At 38.7% G+C, this 18,039-nt stretch overlaps 3 protein-coding genes across 3 annotated transcripts; 1 reads left to right on the top strand and 2 right to left on the bottom strand.

The window, feature by feature from the left end:
* Nucleotides 1-69: 69 nt before the first annotated feature.
* tmem44 (transmembrane protein 44) lies at nucleotides 70-8,486 on the bottom strand. Its single transcript, XM_056734167.1, has 10 exons — nucleotides 7,464-8,486; nucleotides 7,122-7,245; nucleotides 6,926-7,016; nucleotides 6,449-6,609; nucleotides 5,732-5,818; nucleotides 5,349-5,519; nucleotides 4,697-4,915; nucleotides 3,746-3,889; nucleotides 1,164-1,363; nucleotides 70-1,034 (listed from the first exon to the last, which is right to left on the bottom strand). Exons 1-10 carry the CDS (start codon nucleotides 7,607-7,609, stop codon nucleotides 968-970), a joined length of 1,410 nt encoding a protein of 469 aa, XP_056590145.1. The 5' UTR covers nucleotides 7,610-8,486; the 3' UTR covers nucleotides 70-967.
* Nucleotides 8,487-8,800: 314 nt separating this feature from the next.
* On the bottom strand, nucleotides 8,801-13,343 carry lsg1 (large 60S subunit nuclear export GTPase 1). Its single transcript, XM_056734166.1, has 14 exons — nucleotides 12,981-13,343; nucleotides 12,736-12,862; nucleotides 12,504-12,624; nucleotides 12,231-12,317; nucleotides 12,055-12,141; nucleotides 11,884-11,944; nucleotides 11,621-11,797; nucleotides 11,032-11,373; nucleotides 10,275-10,376; nucleotides 10,001-10,144; nucleotides 9,761-9,884; nucleotides 9,596-9,675; nucleotides 9,329-9,502; nucleotides 8,801-9,249 (listed from the first exon to the last, which is right to left on the bottom strand). Exons 1-14 carry the CDS (start codon nucleotides 13,080-13,082, stop codon nucleotides 9,070-9,072), a joined length of 1,908 nt encoding a protein of 635 aa, XP_056590144.1. The 5' UTR covers nucleotides 13,083-13,343; the 3' UTR covers nucleotides 8,801-9,069.
* Nucleotides 13,344-14,732: 1,389 nt separating this feature from the next.
* On the top strand, nucleotides 14,733-16,703 carry fam43a (family with sequence similarity 43 member A). The gene has a single exon (XM_056734882.1). It carries the CDS (start codon nucleotides 14,906-14,908, stop codon nucleotides 15,938-15,940), a length of 1,035 nt encoding a protein of 344 aa, XP_056590860.1. The 5' UTR covers nucleotides 14,733-14,905; the 3' UTR covers nucleotides 15,941-16,703.
* The last annotated feature ends 1,336 nt before the right edge of the window (nucleotides 16,704-18,039 follow it).

Here is an 18,039-nt window from a genome sequence, read left to right as displayed (position 1 = left end):
CAAATGTGCAAACCTATTTAAACAAACTGGACAGTTTGCTTTCATTTCACCACGTACAAGGGGGCGAAGGATTAGGAGCAAACTCAGGCCCCATATAGGCTGGCTGCCTGGTAATGCCCAGGGAAGTTTAGTGATGTCAGAGACACCAGCATCCTGGCTTGTTACGTCAATGACCGCACTGTGAAATGATGGCTCAGCGTAGTCCAAAGAGCAGATTTAACCCGGTCCGAGGGCCCCAGAACCCAGTGAGGAATTGAGAAAGCATAGATTGTGTGGTAGGTCTAAGGTTGGCCGTGTCATTTTCCAATCCCATGCTTCATCCCACTAATCAAACTTTACTACAATAAAGTGATAAATATATATACAGAAAGATCTTTTGTCAGTTTTAAATTATTAGAACATTAACCCGCACCCGTCAAGTTAATGTACAATTAATCAGCTGCACTAGCAGTGTTTCTCTTGTTGAAATTCCCTAATCGACACATTGTTTCGCTGTCAGACTTTAAGGAAGTCTCCGGAATACAAATCAGTTAAACAAGACAGAGCGAGACACAAAAAGCCGGGGAGGCAGACCACGACAGGCCAAGTCTAGAGACCCGCGAGGACACTCGTCTAGTCTGCATCGTATCTCGCGCCGCTGGGGCTTTTCCAGTCCAGTTCAAATAAACCGGCAGCGACCATAAAAATAAAGGAAATGACCCCATGACCTGGCAAGCCTGCGAGAGGGTGATATTGTTTTTATTAGGGCAGTCGATGTGACACCTCCCTTCATTTGTCAATGTTCTGTATCGTCTATGAAAACGACAGGCCTGATAAGCGTTTCAGAGCCATCCTATTAATCAGCGGTGTGCTTCTCCAGAGGGAAGGGAACGACAATGGAAAAAGTGCTCAGTGTGAATGACAGGGAAGTGCTGAGAGCCCCAGTAGCCTCGAGGGAAAGATACATCAGATCAGTTGGAAACAATAGTCAGACTAGTTGTGAGGTTTGAAATGTTGTCAATTTATCTCCTTTGCTTTGTAAGCGAACTTCTGGCCTTGAATTTTCCAAAATGAAAAACAAGCATATAACATCACTTTCTTTATTAAACTTCACTTGAAATCGAATAGAAAAACACTTGATACGCAATTACTGTAGTCGTTTGACTAAGATGCAAATATTTTACTTGTGGTCTGTTTTTCTGGATCCCAACTTCTCAGCCAACTGTGCACGATTGCAGAGGCAGACGTGAGAGCAGGGTCCGCTGGTTGACTTTGTTCCTGGGCTCACTTGCCACTCCTGGAGCGGGAACGCCTCGATCTTTTGTAGATCTTCGGGGGCTTCTTCTACTGGGATCCACTGGGTCTTTGTTTCTTCAAAGTCCCACTGCAAGATGAGAAAAACAATAAATAAAACAGGTCTAAAAGAATAGACTTGTACCACAGAACTTAAAGGGAAAATTCACCCAAAAATAAAAATTCATTCATTGTTCCAAATCTGTATACATTTCTTTCTTCTGATGAATACAAATGAAGATATTTGGAAGAATGCTTGTAACCAAACAGTTCTTGGCCACCATCGACTACCACATTCGGAAAAATGACAATGGTATTCAAAAGTGCCTCAGAACTGTTTGCTTTCCTATATTTTTCAAAATATCTTCTTTTTTTTTGACAGAACAAATAAAATGTTCCTGCTATGGTAGTAAGTAGTGGCCTTTTATACAAATGGTACAAACTCTGAAAACATTTAACTAAAGTATTCCCAATCCAAACAAAAAAGTAAGTAAATGTAAACGCTTTGAGTTGCAAAGTAGCTCCTACACCTCATTCATGCTAACATATATTCAAATATAGCACGTTGATTCATTGCATCGGGTTCGACCAATCTTCACATGCCATATTTGAATATAGGCACAAATGTGTCTCACAAAACTGTTTTTTTCCTACAATTTTATTTCCTTATACTCCCTTTGTTGTATGTAAAACTTGACAATATCTGGCCAATCGGTGAATTATACAACTTAAAAAAACAGTTTGTAAACCTTCAGACATGACCCACATCACTAGGTATAAAATTTATACAGTAGGTGTACCTTAATGTTTTACACACACTCTTCCATCTACACTTAATAAAAGAGGTAGAACAACGGATAACACCCACCGATGACATCATCATTTTAAAAACAATGGCGGTAAAGAGGTATTAACGTCCTGAAAGCACTTAACAACCCCAAATAACTCAAAACCTATTCAAAATGACTCTGCACTTATTTTTTCTTCAAACGTGCTGGAAATAGGGGCTATATATTAATGTTATTTATGAACACCCCTCAGACTGCTATCTGTTCTCCAAACAACAGACCTGCTCCTAAAATAGCATAGGACCAAATCTCCTGTAGACTGAACAAGCATTTTGTACCACTTCCGATGCAGAAAGGTCCTGCCCTGATCTTTAACAGCAGAACAATCAAGCAACTTGAATTTCTGGAACACCAAACCCACCTTCTTTATCAGAATTGCTTACAGTTGACACAATAGATTGGAATTGCAAGCATCTCGCATGTTGATTTGTTGGAATGTCGATGAACTCATTTGCCCGTAAGCTGGTTTCCCTCTTTCAACAACAAATAAGAAATGTTCGAGTCTTTCACATTATTCACCATTATAATAAATGTATATACATATGGGTGTGGAATTTTGTTGAGTGTTGCCATACTGCTGCTGTGTTGTTCAAATCGCTTACATATTTTGGTCCCTAAATATGATTTTGGTCCCCTGAGACTGCAGAGATCCCAATACAATGTGTAAAGAATATGCTGTCATACTAAATTCGTTATAATTTGTTTTCACTGTGTGCTGTTCTATGGCAGATCATGGTTTTGAACTCCAGTTTCTACTCTTATCACACGCAGAGTTTGAGGAGGTTCACATGCTTAGCGCTTTCCTGTTTAGTGAATAAAACAAAGTTCAATTGTTTTGTACAGGGCGATTTGCCTTTGTTTGAGATTAAATGACATCCTTAATCACTTGGCATTCCCAAAAGCCACTTGGAGAGCCAAGAAAAAACTATGTTGCATCACTATTGTCAGCAGTAATGTTGTGATATATGTAATATATTGTATATTAACATGTTATACGATTTCCTTGAGGGTTCTAAGTGTGCAAGCCAAGGATTGACTATATAATACAAATCCTATTTTACCATGATTTTGAAACAATTAAGTGTTTTTTTAAACACTGAGCACTTTGATTAATTTTCTTAACAACACTGCCACCTAACAACACAAATCATTACTGCAGCCTTTAAACTACATTTTATGTACAAAGGTCTGCTAATGTTCTCAAGGCACAGGGTGAATATGGGTCAGTTTTCTTATTGCATATTTATAGGTTTGCATTAGTTCAGGTTTGTAATTGTAAAAGTGTACAGGAAATCAATTTAGACTCTTTACTAGTAGTTATGTAGTCTTATTCTGAGTAACGTAAGCTTATTCTCTAATAATCAAACGACTGTGGTTTTGCCGTTCCGCAACCTAATGATCAATTATTCACCCTAATGTCATTCAAACCATTACTATGACTCTTCTGTGGAACTCAAAATAAAATATTTTTAGAAATGTCTCAGTGGTTTTGTGTCCGTGCAATGGAAATCAATGGGGGCCAATGTTGATGGGGCACCAACATTCTTCAAAATATTTATAAATAGACGAGTAAACGAGTTTTCATTTTTGAGTAAACTATCCCTTTAAGATTCAGCACAGCTAACCTCGAGTTCAGAGTTGAGGGACGACGAATCAGTAGAAGTGCCTGAAGAACAAGGTTCATCCACCCGTACCACCCTTACAGTTCTTTTGAGAGGAAGAGCATCGGATGAGCCATTACGGGAGATTGTCACCTCCTTTAAACAGACCTGAAAGATATCAACCATCCTGTCCTTGGTATACAGTATCTCAAATTATTCATTAAAGGGATACTTCACTAGCAAATCAAAATCTCCCCATGTTTAATTCATCTCAAGGCATCCTAACTGAATATGGTTTTCTTCTTGAAGAATAATGCAGTCGGAGTTTTAATCTGCCACGTATCATTTTACTTCCAAGCGGTAGAATGGGAGTGAATGGATCATCATCTGTCGAATGCACGTTACCAGAGGCTTGTTTTTCCGGGAGATGACGCAGGGGTTCCGCAAGTTCCGGCGACGAACGCTGCATTTTTTTTTGTTCCACAAAAACAAACCTCTTGTTCAGGCGCATTCGAGAGATGACCGAAGCTAGACATCAACTTTAATAGCGATGTCAATATGGATATTTCTCTAAAACAAATGCATCGATTCGCTTCAGAAGACCTTTGTTAAGACCACGCTGCCGTGTCGAGCAGTTCTTTGATGAAGTGATGCACTTTTTGGAGCTTCAAAAAGTCAACACCCAATTACTTCTATTCTACCTCTTGGAAGTAAAATGATACGTGGTATTATAACTCCTACTGCATTATTCTTCAAGAAGAAAAACATATTCAGTTAGGATACCTAGAGGGTGACTAAAACATGGGGAAATTTTGATTTGCTAGTCAAGTATCCCTTTAACAATAGTGACTATTGCACAGAACAATAAACGTTCTATTATTGAAATTATAAAAAACACTTTATTACAATTCTTAACAACAAAATAGTACTACAAAAAGAACACAATTACATTTCTATGGTAAAAACCACACAAACCTTTCTCATTGGCTGTATGTTGACATCCATGTAGAGACCCATGTCAGTGCCTTTAGGAGATTTGCATCTGTTCAAGTGCTGCTTTCTATGGCAATTAATGTTGTTGTTGCAATGCTTATTTGTGCTTGAAGGTTCTCTTAGTAAAGACTCTGTATCCGAGTCTAAAGACCGAACAGAAGGACGTTTATGTTTGGATCTGTAAAAGGCGAGGGCCACAATCTAAACATTGAAAGTTAAAGAATCTAAAGACATTAACAACTGTTAATCATTCACAATTTGCCCAATCACCAGAGGATTAAGAATACACATACATTGTTTGACATCTTATGCCTCCTGTTCTATTTGCATAACCACAGGTATCTTGCTACAAGGTAAATAGTAAGTTGGATCAGAGAATGTCATTCATGCCTACTGCCAGTAGACTTTACTGGGGTTTAACCTATTTTATCATGCACCAGACTGTTTAGAAAATGAATAGCACACTTCTCCTCAACAAGCCACATGATTTGAGGTTTCATTCGTGTCCGTGACACTAATAATGTTGAATGAGTTATGCGCCAGTTTAACACTTACGAGTTATGTGGTAAACCACAGATTCTTCTTTCACCACTTAAACAAACAAAGATTCACCACGGCCTGTGTAAAAGGATACAGCTAAATCCATAAGAGCGCAGCAGATGGCTGCGAGTATCCATGGCATTGCTTTGACAACAGTTCTCGGCTGGATGTCATACAGAAGAATGGAAGAAGCGTACAGACCTCCAGCAAGAGAACACAGCATTCTAGAAGACACCTGCAGAGCAGAACTCTGTTCTCCTCTGTTCTGAAAAGCAAAACACAATCATGAGGACACCAGTATTACGTTTAGATGAATTATATGCTACACAATTTGCTTTGTGAACTTTTACTGCCATCTATCAAATGTGTTTTGTTTATTTTTTCATCATGAAATGTACGCATACCTACAGTTTGTCATCCCAAACAACAGGTGAGATATTTTAAAATGTATATTGTGTGTGCAGAATTTTCACTCACAGCCTTTAAAAAGAAGGGAAACTTAGCAGTCCAGCTGATTGCAAAAGACAGAAGCCCTAGAATGTATCCGAGGTTCTCAATATAGTCCTAAAACACGCAAAAGCAACATTTATCTGTACCTAATCCACAGTCTCACATGGCTTTTAATTTAACGTATACTCATTTGAAGTATTAAGCATATTTCTTTACAGCCAGGTTTACATATGGAATCAGATATGGTATGTAAATGCAGGTAAATTTGAGCTCAAGGTTGAGATGGTTAAAAAAGGATGAATGCTACATAGGTTTGGACACTTAGCCACAGCATGTATATTAAAGGAATACTTCACCCAAAAATAAATTTTGAAATCATTTACTCACCTTCAAGTTTTTGCAAATCTGTATACATTTCTTTGTTCCGATTAACACAGAGAAAGAAAGTTGGAAGAATGCTTATTGCAATGCGTGTCCCATAGTAGGAAGACATTTTGAAATATGTTGGACACCAAACACTTCTGGGGCACTTTTGACTACCATTGTATTTTTTCCTACTATTGTAGTCAATGGGGGCAAAATCTGTCTGGTTACAAGCATTCTTCCAAATATCTTTCTCTGGGTTCATCAGAACAAAGTAATGTATACATAATGTTCATTTTTGGGTGAAGTACCCCATTAAGACGTGAAAGCATTTCTTAGGTTTCTGTTTCAGCTCGTACACGTACTCTATTCCCTGCTTACGTCATAAAACAGATTGAGTAGTCTTCTCCCGGTTGTAGGTACTCTTATAGGACTCAGATGGACAGCTGAACACAGGTAAATGCTGCCCCCCACTGCAAACAGTAATGGCACAGCATAAAAATGTTGCCGTCTTCTCTTAGACATCATTCTCGTGGTCTTTCCTAAAAAGAAAAAAAATATTAATTATATTTTTAATTATAAAACAAATACACAATTTATTTATGTAGAGTGTTTTGGGCCTTTTTCTATTGTGTTTTAATGGTATTTTTTTGTATCCCATCCACCAGATAACATCCCGCGACTAACCGTTACCAATAGTGTCCATTGAAACCGATACAATCCCATTATAACCATTAAACCCATTACTCTTCTGTGATAGTTTCTATTATTTTTAGCAGGGTAATTATTCAAACTTTTAAAGGGTGAAGTAGAGTCTCATGCATTGAAATAAACAACAACGTAGCATTAAACCTGTACCTGTTTTTGAGTAATACCATAAGTAAATGGAGCAAGATATTGACAAGATGTGAACGATGTCCAGGACCGCCACAAATGAAGCCATGGAAATCTGCATGAGATTCAGAGAAAAGGTTTACAATAAGGACATGTCAGAGCATGCAAAACTGGTCATCGACATTTCCAGATGCACATAAACATGTCAAATCTTTCTCACCAGAAATCCAAACTGGTTGGAGAGCAAAGCTCCCACTGCGCCGCACAAGTTCCCAATGAAACAATACATGGCACAGGCAGCCTCATCACTCCAATGCCTCCATCTGCATCTGTGATAAAGAAGACTGAGACAAACCAATGTATGTTTATCAACATAATGTGCCAACTTACCATTAAAAAAAATCCTTTATGTAGTGAGTTTTGGATCTTCCATTATTATAAAAAGTGTGCAGTTGGTTTTAATCCAGTAGAGCCCAAAATATTATAAGGGAGACCAGATGGGCAACCATAGCCATTACATTTCAGATTGTTTCTCATCAGTTTTGCATCGCACGACACTCACAGTGAACATGAAACCAGCAATATCAAAGCAGACAGGAGGTAAAATGCTGCCGAGATGCAGATGTGTCCTTCGTATGTCGAAAAGCATCCTTTAGCAAACTCTGGGCTCCATCGGCAGACAAAGTCTAGGACTGTTATCTTATCCATAACTTGCACTTTTGCTGTCACGCATAAGGAAAAGCGAACTCCTCGCAAAATATTACATCAAATGCTTCCGTTTCTAATTTCTATCATTAGTCGCTGGTTGTGACTGAAATTCTTTTGCATGATGTTTGGCAATAAAACACGTACAGCTCGTCAGCCACCTGTATCAGTTTGGCAACACCCCCACCTGGATCTGTTCTTACGACGCATTACCTTGACTCATAAATATTAATTACGTACAGTGACGCTGAACAAACAGATTGGCTGGAAGGAAGACGTTATGTTAATAGCGTTATGCTAATAAAAGGGTGTTACTTTTTAACATTTTAAGTACATTTGATGTTTGAAAGAAATTTTTATTTAAATATACTAAATAATTCTTAAAATGGTATTAATTTTAAATATCCTGCAATGTAGGCATTGTATTTATTATACTCACATTCAAGATAGTGTGCAATACACTTGAAGGGATGCTTACGCCAAAAATTTAAATTCTGTCATAATTAACCCACAATCATGTTGGTCCAACTTGTATACATTTCTATGTTTGGTTGAACACGAGGAAATTAGGAAGAGGAAAAATAATTGTATCATTTTGTTCTGCTGAACACAGAATGAGATATTTGGAAGAATTAAGTAAAGCAAACCGTTCTAGGGCACCTTTGACTACCATTTTAATTTGACCTACTATAGTAGTCAATGATGTCCCAGAAATTTCAGTTTCTAACATTCTTCCAAATATCTGGCTTTATGTTCAGCAGTACAAAGACATTTATACAGGTTTGGAACGACTTGTGGATGAGTAAATGATGACAGAATTTTCATTTTTGGGTGAACTTTCCTACCCCTTCAAGGAAACCACAAACTCTAAACAGATACACTGCAAACAGTGTGCAGAGTTTAACTACAAGAAGAGGTAGGAAGACACTAAAAATGTATTGTGTAGTTCCAATGATTTTAAGGTAAATCATTTCTTAGCTAAACACAACATTAAAATAAGAAAATGCACAATTTCAATGCATATTTAAGTCATTATTACACTTTTCTAGCCATCTTGGGTCGAGGCATGAAAACACCATGGATCAGCAGTCAATCTATAGGAAGGGTTTACACACACATACAATCACATGCACCTTCACTTACAGGAAATTAAAACTTTTTTTTAAATACGAAGAGAACGGCACACAGTCAGACTAAGATAATGTAAATAGATTTAGATTAACGGTCAGCTTTGTCAGATAATAAAACAAAAGAAAAGAAAGAAAAAAATATGAGAATACATTTACTTTTGATGACATAACCAGGCTTCATTTTTAATAGCGTTTGAGTGATGTGACAAAACCTGGCACAGTGAATCTTACACCATACTGTAAAATGATGAAATATTACAGTGAAAAAGTTTCTACTTTAGATGAAGAGGAATGAATTTTTCAACCAATAATGCACATCGATTAGAAAAACGATCAAGCATCCAGATGTTTGTTGAGTCTTCTAACTTTCTCCTTCTTGTTCCGGTTACCATGTTTTTTCCAGGGCTTCCCAACTTGATGTTCTGGCCCTTCTTTTCCAGCCGCAACAGGGCCACTTCCAGGCTTATAACCCATTACCATCTGTACGCCCTTTGTCAGTGCTCGCACATTTTCCTGTGAGGGATTACAGAGTTAGGCCTACAAATCAAATTAATATGTGATATAACTACTAAGTAAATCAGCTGAATCTCACTTGATGAAAGAAATTTTTATCCACAGGGTTTTCGATGCGTTTGATTTTGGATGGTTTGTGGACACTGCTGGAGTTTTTTCCTTTTCCTTCTGTCTGCCTGCTAAACCATGCGTGCTGAGGTTGGAAGTCTTTGGGGTTTATGTGGGGTGGAGGATGGCAATACAAGAGTTTGCCCTGGAAATCGTAAGGTCATAACTAGAGTTATTTCTCATATTCTCCATATTCACTGTAAATTCTTACCCTGCAGTAACAAATAGAGATACTTACATTGACGTAGTCTTTTAAAACATAACGGGCTGATCTAGATTGGTCTGGCTGGCCGTGGGCTGTCATATAGCCTCTCATATCTGCACAAACACAAGTAGGCATTGTTTGAACTCAAATTCTGAGTCATCGTGTTATGAAATGACAATCTGACAGTAAACCACTTACATCCGTATGCCATCAACAGCTCCTCCTGGGTAGGTGGTCGATCAGGGTCCTCATCCTCCCTTGGTCTGATGATGTTAATGCCATAGGTCCCATCCAGCACAGCTCGAGGGATAGTCTGACATACGTATTTTAGTTAAGGGCATCACTTTTAAATTTACATCTTTGTCTCTTAATATTTGGTTACAACAATCAATGCAGCTAGAACGCAATAGCATGAAAACGGCTGTTTAGAAAGGTTATTAAAGAGATTGCTGGGACGTGATCTCTAATCTGATCAATGGGCAAAATCCCACTGCAGATCATCTCGGCTTTGGTGGACACGAAGGAGGGCATGACGAGTCCAGGACAATCACACAGACAGAGACCAGGATCAACAAACAGAGTCTGTAACACACGCACCAGAAGAGTCAAGATGATGCAGAGACATTTGATCATACAATACAAGCACAAAAATTCTCACTATGGAATTTATATCACAAGACAGATGAGGAAACTAAAGTCATTAATTACTCACCTGAAAATGTTTTGTGTGTCCGGGTGTAGCTGAAACAGAGACTTTCTTGTTCCTAAGGATGGTGTTGATTGAGGAGCTTTTGCCAACATTGGGATACCCCACCTTAAAAAGAGGTGCAGGTATTAGGCTATTTAGAAGAAAAAAAAAGCTTGCAGCGTTGTGGTTACGAATAGCAGCCGGCAATGTTCAGAGGCAGCATTTGTGCACGAATGCCACTCAGATTCAGCTTCATAGGCACCATAACAGAAATCTATTTGAATTGTAAAAAGAGAGTGTCTTTGCAACAACCAGTCGCATATTTAAAAACTAAAATACGATTTTCTCGCTAGAAATGGAATCAAAAGTTATTGAAAGTAAACTTTAATTTACACAAAACTATGATCCGACCGGCGTTTCAGCCGCCGTTTTACTTTTTCAAGCTTGATCCTGCTCGACCAATCACCTTCCTCATCTTCCGCATGTTGTTATGGAAACGACAGGTCTCGCAACTCGCTTGTCATTGAATAGCTGTGAAAAGGTGCTTGACGTAGGGTGGGGGTTAACTTTTTCAACTTCAAAAGACACCTGAGCTGCAGAAACATACGCCACGTTGGCATTTTAAAAAGTGCTCATGACTTTTCTGAAAACACGCTTTACTCCATAGGAGTTATCATGTAAAACAGACGCTGACAGCTTAAAAAAGACGTCAAATGTGAAAATAGCCTTAGTCAAGCTGATGGATGACAACACAAACATTTCATACATTTGTTTCACTCACCAATCCTACTGTGATTTGTCCATCTTTGGATGTGGAACCATAATATGTCGATTTAAAGACTTCCAGAAGCTCATCTCTGCGTAACAACCGGCTTGAGTTGTAGAACGATGATGCAGCTGTGGAGTTTGTCTGCCTATCTGTGTCATCTTCAGATTCCTCAGAGCATGTCCGCCAGTCCGTCTCATCAACATAGCCCTGAACTTCTTCACTTTCCTCCTCATCTTCGCTCTCTATTCTCGTCTCTTCTTGAGTGCTGTTCTCCATGTGATGATCTGTGATATCTTCTAAAGCTCCTTCCTGTTCCCCATCACTCCGATCCTCTGGTTCCAGCGGCTCTTCTCCCTGAAGGAGAATTCGGAAACTTAAAGGTACTAAATATTAAAAGAATACTACTTTAATACTGTACTTGAATACTACTGTGGATTCTGGTTTCACCCAACTTAAAAACTAAGACTGGCCTGATCAAATGTATCCATTGAGTGAACACTTTGAAAAAAAAAAAAGTGTCTGCAAAATGCAAAAAAGAAAACGTAATGTCCAGTTTTACTAGGATGTGGTTACATCTTTATAAACCAACTCCATGCTTTACCTTCTCTTCCGCCTCGAGTCGCTGATCTTCGGCCAGAGCAGACCAGAACACCGCTCTGATGCCTTCTTTCTGGAAGTATCGGGCCCAATGTCGCCGCTGTTCTCTAGTAAGTAGGTCGGCTTTGTTCAGCAGAAGCATGTTTACTTTCTGATCAGAGACCTCTTTTACATATTTTTCCTGTGAGAGACAAGTATAGAAATTGATAAAGCAATAAGAAGAGGAAAAATAGGATGGATCAAAACATTTTGAGATAGATAACTTACGAGATCGGGGCAGCGAAAGAGCCGTGGGTTTCTGGCGTCAAGTATTTGAACCACAACATCACTGAGGAAAAACAAAATCTCGGTCAGTATTCACCACCATCTTAAGGGTAAATCACACAGCGTATTATGCTAGAACAAGAATAGCCATTACAGTCAAGGGGAAAGATTTACCTCCTCTCAATAACTCTCCACAGTTGCCTCCAGAAATCCAGATTCTTCTCAAAAGGGGTAAGAATAAACTTCTGTTCTTCTTCCAACCTAAAACAGAGAGTGTTTACAACGGATAATGCACTGAAATCGCTTTAATATTACAAATATACACTGTGCAAGATATATTCAATATTTACTTTGCCAATTCTCTCCTCCATATTAGGAAACTCTCCCTCTCGACTTGCTGTAGAACTTCAGGACTTGTGTTCTCATCCCAAGGAGGCCTAAAGCGAGAGAACACAAGTACACAGTGACTGTCCTTTTCATCTTAGGCAACACATTTTTTTGTAATTTAACTTATTATTGTTCAACCAAGTACATCAACACAGCAATTAGTATCATTTTAACAATTATACAAGTCAACATTTTTTTATAAATAGACAAGAAGTCCACTGTTAGTTTCATTATACCTTCGGGGGATTCGCAGAAGTTGTTTGTTTTCTTCATGTAATTTCTTCAACCGCCTGGACTCTTCACTGGTTAGCAGACCTGCCCTTGCTTCAGCTGGGACAAACTTAACGTTCATCTTCTCTGCAAAACAATATCACAAAGTATTATTGCAGTACATTTCTGTTCCCAGCCATGTTCTAATAAATGTCCATGGAAATAAGTTTAGAGTCACTGATCATGACGTCCACCTACCTGCGATAAATTCCGTTCCAGCAAGTTCTGCAGTGGCTAAAAAGTCATCCAGAGAGCTTTGCTCTGTCACGGACTGCAGGTTGAGCCGACCCCAGTCATAACCATCATTCAGTTCACTGGTGTGGAGCTGAAACATACAAAACAAGTAATATTATTTAAAGCCATAGAGATCATAAACTAAATTTTGAATTCATTTAAATTAACGTTATTCGGATTATGTGAGCTTGACTAAAATCACTCCATACCCATGTGTCATTTCTTCTGTATCCACGGCCTGCGTTCAGTCTCTCCTTTATCAATGCTCTCCCCAACCCTGATCCCTCAACACGGGTCTTCTTCTTCCCCATGTCAGACCTTTTTACAACAGTAAGCAGCAATTAAAATGTGTCGGTGAGGTTTTGAACGAGATACGAGTAACGTGCACTTCACCCATGTGACGTTTGTTATGGCAGAGGAAGGAAGTCGAGTGGAATATTCCATCTACAGCACTTCATTTTTTAAGGATAATATTGTTTAGTGTCTCTTTTTAAAATGTCGTTGTCGATGGATCGATGATTTAGAATAACTACGTTTTATCTTTAAACGTAGATGGATACGATAGATATTGTAGCCCAGAACATAAATCTTACTTGGTTTATTCCAAAGTGTCCTACTATAAAATGTCCGACGAAAGGCTGAACTTCAAACTAGTTAGTTCCGGATGAAAGAAACTGCGATTTAATGTTTTTATTATTCGAGCACGGTTAATAGATACAAAATTCAAAACAATGTAATATATAAAAAAAAAAAAATACTGGAAAATTAGACGAAGTAAACTTTTATTTTTAAAAGATTGTACAGTTTTACCACCGATAATACACCGATCAGGGATATTCAGAAATCGTTTAAGGGCTTTGTGGACACGTAGCTGTTGTGTTAAGCATCATCATTTTTTAAAATAAACATTTTTGTGCACTTATTCGTCCTTCCACCAATGAAACTTTTATTTTAATGCGTGTGTGCCTTTCTACCAGTAGAGGGCAGCACACAACAAGTTGCATCGGTCCAAACCACCTATCCGCGCAAACCTGGCCAACCATAGACATCTCTGATAGATATGATGGATATCTATGGCTCGACCTGATTTTTCCAAGTGGCTGATGTCCTCAGGACAACATATTTTGTTGACCTGAGGACAACATTTTTATAAATAAAAACCTAAACCCACATCAAACCCCAACCCTAACCATAACTTACCCCTAAAGTCAGAGGGTTATGGTAAGTGAAAAAAAAATTTGGTCTCTAGAGCACCTAATCCTGGTTGGAATATTAAATTTAAAATAAACTGCGAATTTATTTCACAAATCTGATTGGTTGATTTAAATGTTGTCCCAGGCTCAACATGATGTTGTCCTAAGGATATCAACCACTTGGCAAAAAAAGGAGAGTCGATATCTAGCCTGGCAACAACAAGCCTATACTTCTAATATCACTAGGATTATTACTACTAATAATAATAATAACAAGAAGAATAAAAATGAGAACAATAATGTCTGGAATACACTACAAAACTAGACAGACTTAATGCAACAAATCTAGACTGATAATCTAAAGCAAAAGTCTTGAATAATGTGCTGTCGAGTAATTCATTAATAATAATAATAATAATAATAATTTATTTAGTTCTTGATATTTACATTTTCAACTAGTGGCACGTATGGTACACTTTTAAATGTTTTTGATGATATGCGATTGAAATGTCGGTGAAGAATATGCTATGCATTCTGATAAACGAATTTCGAGTTAAGTTTTAGGTGTATAATAAAGGTGTATAGTTAAGAGGTGTTAAAATAAAACATTGTCTATATAGAACATCTCAGACTAAGAAATAAAAAGCTTATTTCAGACATGTATTGTCTTAGTACTTTCCTCACTCTTCCGATCCCTCTGACGTGCTGAGTTGGTTCAGTCCAGTATTTAAGTCGCTGCTTCAAGCTTTGACTGTACAGTATGTTATTTTGTGATGCATAGTTAACAGCGAGCAACGCGATACTCCTCCGCTCACAGGTTTACAAAGTGCTGTGCAACTTTTATAATGTCTTAAGGCAAGACGACTACAGATTGATTCAAAGCAGAATATAGATGTAATAGGACTTACTAGTGTAGATTTAACGTCCTCAACGCGACAAGCATGTTGCCTTGGAAGAAGAACAAGTTCGAGCTGATCGAGGAAGACAAGCAGCATTCCAAGCCGAAGGGCTATGCCGTGAGCCTCAACTACTCTACGCTCACCTCCTTCGCCAAATCGTGCCCGGAGAGCGCGCTCAACAGAGTCGGGAGCATGTTTAAATCAAAGAGGAAAAAGGTCAAAATCACCAGCGAGGACCCCACGTACACCGTGTTGTACTTGGGCAACGCCACAACCATCCAGTCCAAGGGTGACGGATGCACGGACGTGGCCGTCAGCAAGATCTGGGGCAAGAGCGACATGGGAAAAAACGGAACCAAAATGAGGCTAACCATCAGCTCGCAAGGCATCCGTATGGTGCATGTGGACGAAAAAACCAAGAGACCCGGACATTTATATTTATTGCACAGGATCACCTACTGCGTCGCGGACCCGAGGCTCCCCAAAATCTTCGCCTGGGTCTACCGGCATGAGATGAAGCACAAGGCGGTGATGCTGCGGTGCCACGCCGTGCTGGTGTCCAAGCCGGAGAAGGCGAAGGCGATGGCGCTTCTCCTCTACCAAACCTCCGCGACAGCTCTGGCCGAGTTTAAAAGACTCAAACGAAGGGACGACGCCAGGCACCAGCAGCAGCAATTGATAGGGGAGCAGACCATCCCTCTTGTCCCCCTGAGGAAACTGCTGAACGGACAGTGTTACTACAAACCCCCGGTGGAGCGCAGCAGGAGTGCGCCCAAACTGGGCTCCATCACAGAGGACCTGGTCGGAGAGGAGGAAGAGGAGAAAGCAATGCACTTTGAGTGCGAGGATATTTTGGTCACCGACAGCGACTGTGGCAAACAAGAACTGTGCCAGATTATCAATGATTTAGACTCTATGAGTATAGGGAACGATGTACAGTCACTACGGGCCGACCTAAGGGTGACGCGCCTGCTGTCTGGGGACAGCACGGGGAGCGATTCCTCCATAGAGAGCAACCAGGATGCTGCGTCTGTTCCAAACGGCGTTGTCGGGGGAAAGATGCAAGAAGTCGGCTGACTTTTCTTTAACAAACTGCTTTTATCGAGCCACATGTGATGATGAAGACCGCGGGGGTATGAACGTGCCACATCCCTTAGAATTGAAAGCGCAGAATCTGGTTTGCGGATTAAACGGATGTGTATCAAAATCTACAGAGCTGCCTATCTAGACATTGTTTTTGGAACATAAGGATGCACAGGACGCTTGTTAAGAGTTTAATCGACTCAGAAAAAGACAAAATGCTGTCTAGGTAAGCAACTCAATGCAGGTTTGGAGACTTTGGACACTCATAATCCCCCGTTAGTTGGGGCCTGGAAGGACCAGAGCTGCGCAATAATAAGACGCTTAAAGTCTCTGCTAAACCTCTCAATGGTGTAAGAGATTTTAGGAAAGATCTTGTTTACCTAACGTTTTCCTTGAGGAAATGCATTTTAAAAGTGAAACAACAATCCTGAAATGTGTCTTTTGTTTTTGCATTATTTCTGGATGGTATACGAGTATGTTAACCTGATCAATGAGTTACATAGCAACTTTCCTGTTTTTCTGTTTGTACTTTTTTACTTTCCACTGTGGTGGAATTCGGACAAGTGTTAATATTTATGTGTATATTTGTTTTGCCATAAATGTTCTTACAAACATACGCGTTTATCTTTGCTGTGCAAAAGAGAAAATAATGTACAGAGATGTAAATATATATAAATACAAAATGTGTTAATGAAATGCATTATTTTTTGAAGAATGTGGTTTGTTTCTGTGAACACCAATAAAAAAGTGAAATGTACATCTAAGTCTGAAATATATACTGAAGCTGAATATAACTGAAAACTGAGCAGCATTGTGGGTCAAACTAAATAAGCCAACTGTTCTTGCAAACAGGGCTTTGTACTGGATCTACCGAGCTGTTGTGTTTAAACCCGTAGCCTGTGTTTACACATTCATAAATCAAGACTGCTTGCACTAACAATCAGATTCATAAAATAACCATTTTTCATGACTAATTGTCAGGGGAATTTTGTTGAGTTTGTATGTCCCTTTTCTATCACATATTTTCTTGTCACTTGCCTGAATGTACGGATGCGATCATTTATAATACTGATGCAGATTTAACTATCAATAGCAGTAGCATTATGCCACAACATGTTGTTTCCTTACTCAAGATCTACAATTAGAAAGAAGTTAAAATTATGTAATATAAAGGAGAAAAGAAGTTTTGTAATATGTATGGCAACACAGAGAAGTAGAATGTATAAATCATAAGGGTCAAATGCGCTGAACTAAATTCTAAACCAATTCACTATTTATAATTTAGGGGTGCTATTTATTACACACTATAATACAGAGATAACAATTAAAATAATCCCAGATGTTAATGTTCTGAAGTTGAGAAGAAAACTCAAATAAATTCCAATCATCCTTGAGTCACCAACTATGAGTCACCATAAAAGGCTTTTTTTACATAAGCGAGATGTATCACGTTGATGAAAGATTCTATATAATATATAAATAGTGTATGCCAGCAAAAAACATCCTTTCCTTTTAAATCTTCACACAGGTAATTTCTCAAAGTATTCTTTAAGTATAGAGAATACAATAAAGATACATTATCAAATACTGTATAAGACATCTAACATCACAAAAAACACATATTGGATACATTTTGAAAACAGCTTCCATAGAAAAATGTGCTACAGTAACTGTGTACATAGCAAACATATGTCTGTGTATATGTATACAGTACAGTATGTACTGCATATATATAAATATATGTGTGTGTACATTCAACTATACAACTACTCTGCACAACTTACTCTCGGAGAAATGGGTTCCGATCACCTAAACTAGCCAGACAGACAGATCTATGTTTTATTAATGTGAAATTCATCTTTGTCTTTGGCACTCTTTTAGAAAAGACTAATTGCTTTAGTGGTTCATGCATGAAATGTATCTTAAGAAACCTGTAATGTATCACATTATGCGAAAAGCCTCTATTATTATTTGTATGGGAGGTGATGGTAGCCTCTGTGTAGCTTTTCCACTGAGATGGGTTTGGCACAGCCATGTAAAGAAACACGCTCTTAAATAATGCAAGCTGTTGTTAAAAGCCATGCAGTCTCACA

The sequence above is a fragment of the Triplophysa dalaica genome, chromosome 21 (assembly GCF_015846415.1).
Source record: "Triplophysa dalaica isolate WHDGS20190420 chromosome 21, ASM1584641v1, whole genome shotgun sequence".
NCBI lineage: Eukaryota > Metazoa > Chordata > Actinopteri > Cypriniformes > Nemacheilidae > Triplophysa > Triplophysa dalaica.
This window is presented reverse-complemented; position numbering and strand designations above follow the sequence as displayed.

What these genes read in the sequence shown, in the direction of transcription:
- tmem44 (XM_056734167.1), bottom strand. Translation starts at nt 7,609, where the DNA reads ATGGATAAGATAACAGTCCTAGACTTTGTCTGCCGATGGAGCCCAGAG. An exon ending in GCGCTCTTATGGATTTAGCT is followed by an intron (nt 4,916 to 5,348) that starts GTATCCTTTTAC and finishes TTCAATGTTTAG; the next exon opens with ATTGTGGCCCTCGCCTTTTA. An exon ending in CCCTCAACTCTGAACTCGAG is followed by an intron (nt 1,364 to 3,745) that starts GTTAGCTGTGCT and finishes CTCATCTTGCAG; the next exon opens with TGGGACTTTGAAGAAACAAA.
- lsg1 (XM_056734166.1), bottom strand. Translation starts at nt 13,082, where the DNA reads ATGGGGAAGAAGAAGACCCGTGTTGAGGGATCAGGGTTGGGGAGAGCA. An exon ending in TGGAGGAGAGAATTGGCAAA is followed by an intron (nt 12,142 to 12,230) that starts GTAAATATTGAA and finishes TCTCTGTTTTAG; the next exon opens with GTTGGAAGAAGAACAGAAGT. An exon ending in GCTGTTGATGGCATACGGAT is followed by an intron (nt 9,676 to 9,760) that starts GTAAGTGGTTTA and finishes GTGTTTGTGCAG; the next exon opens with ATATGAGAGGCTATATGACA.
- fam43a (XM_056734882.1), top strand. Translation starts at nt 14,906, where the DNA reads ATGTTGCCTTGGAAGAAGAACAAGTTCGAGCTGATCGAGGAAGACAAG.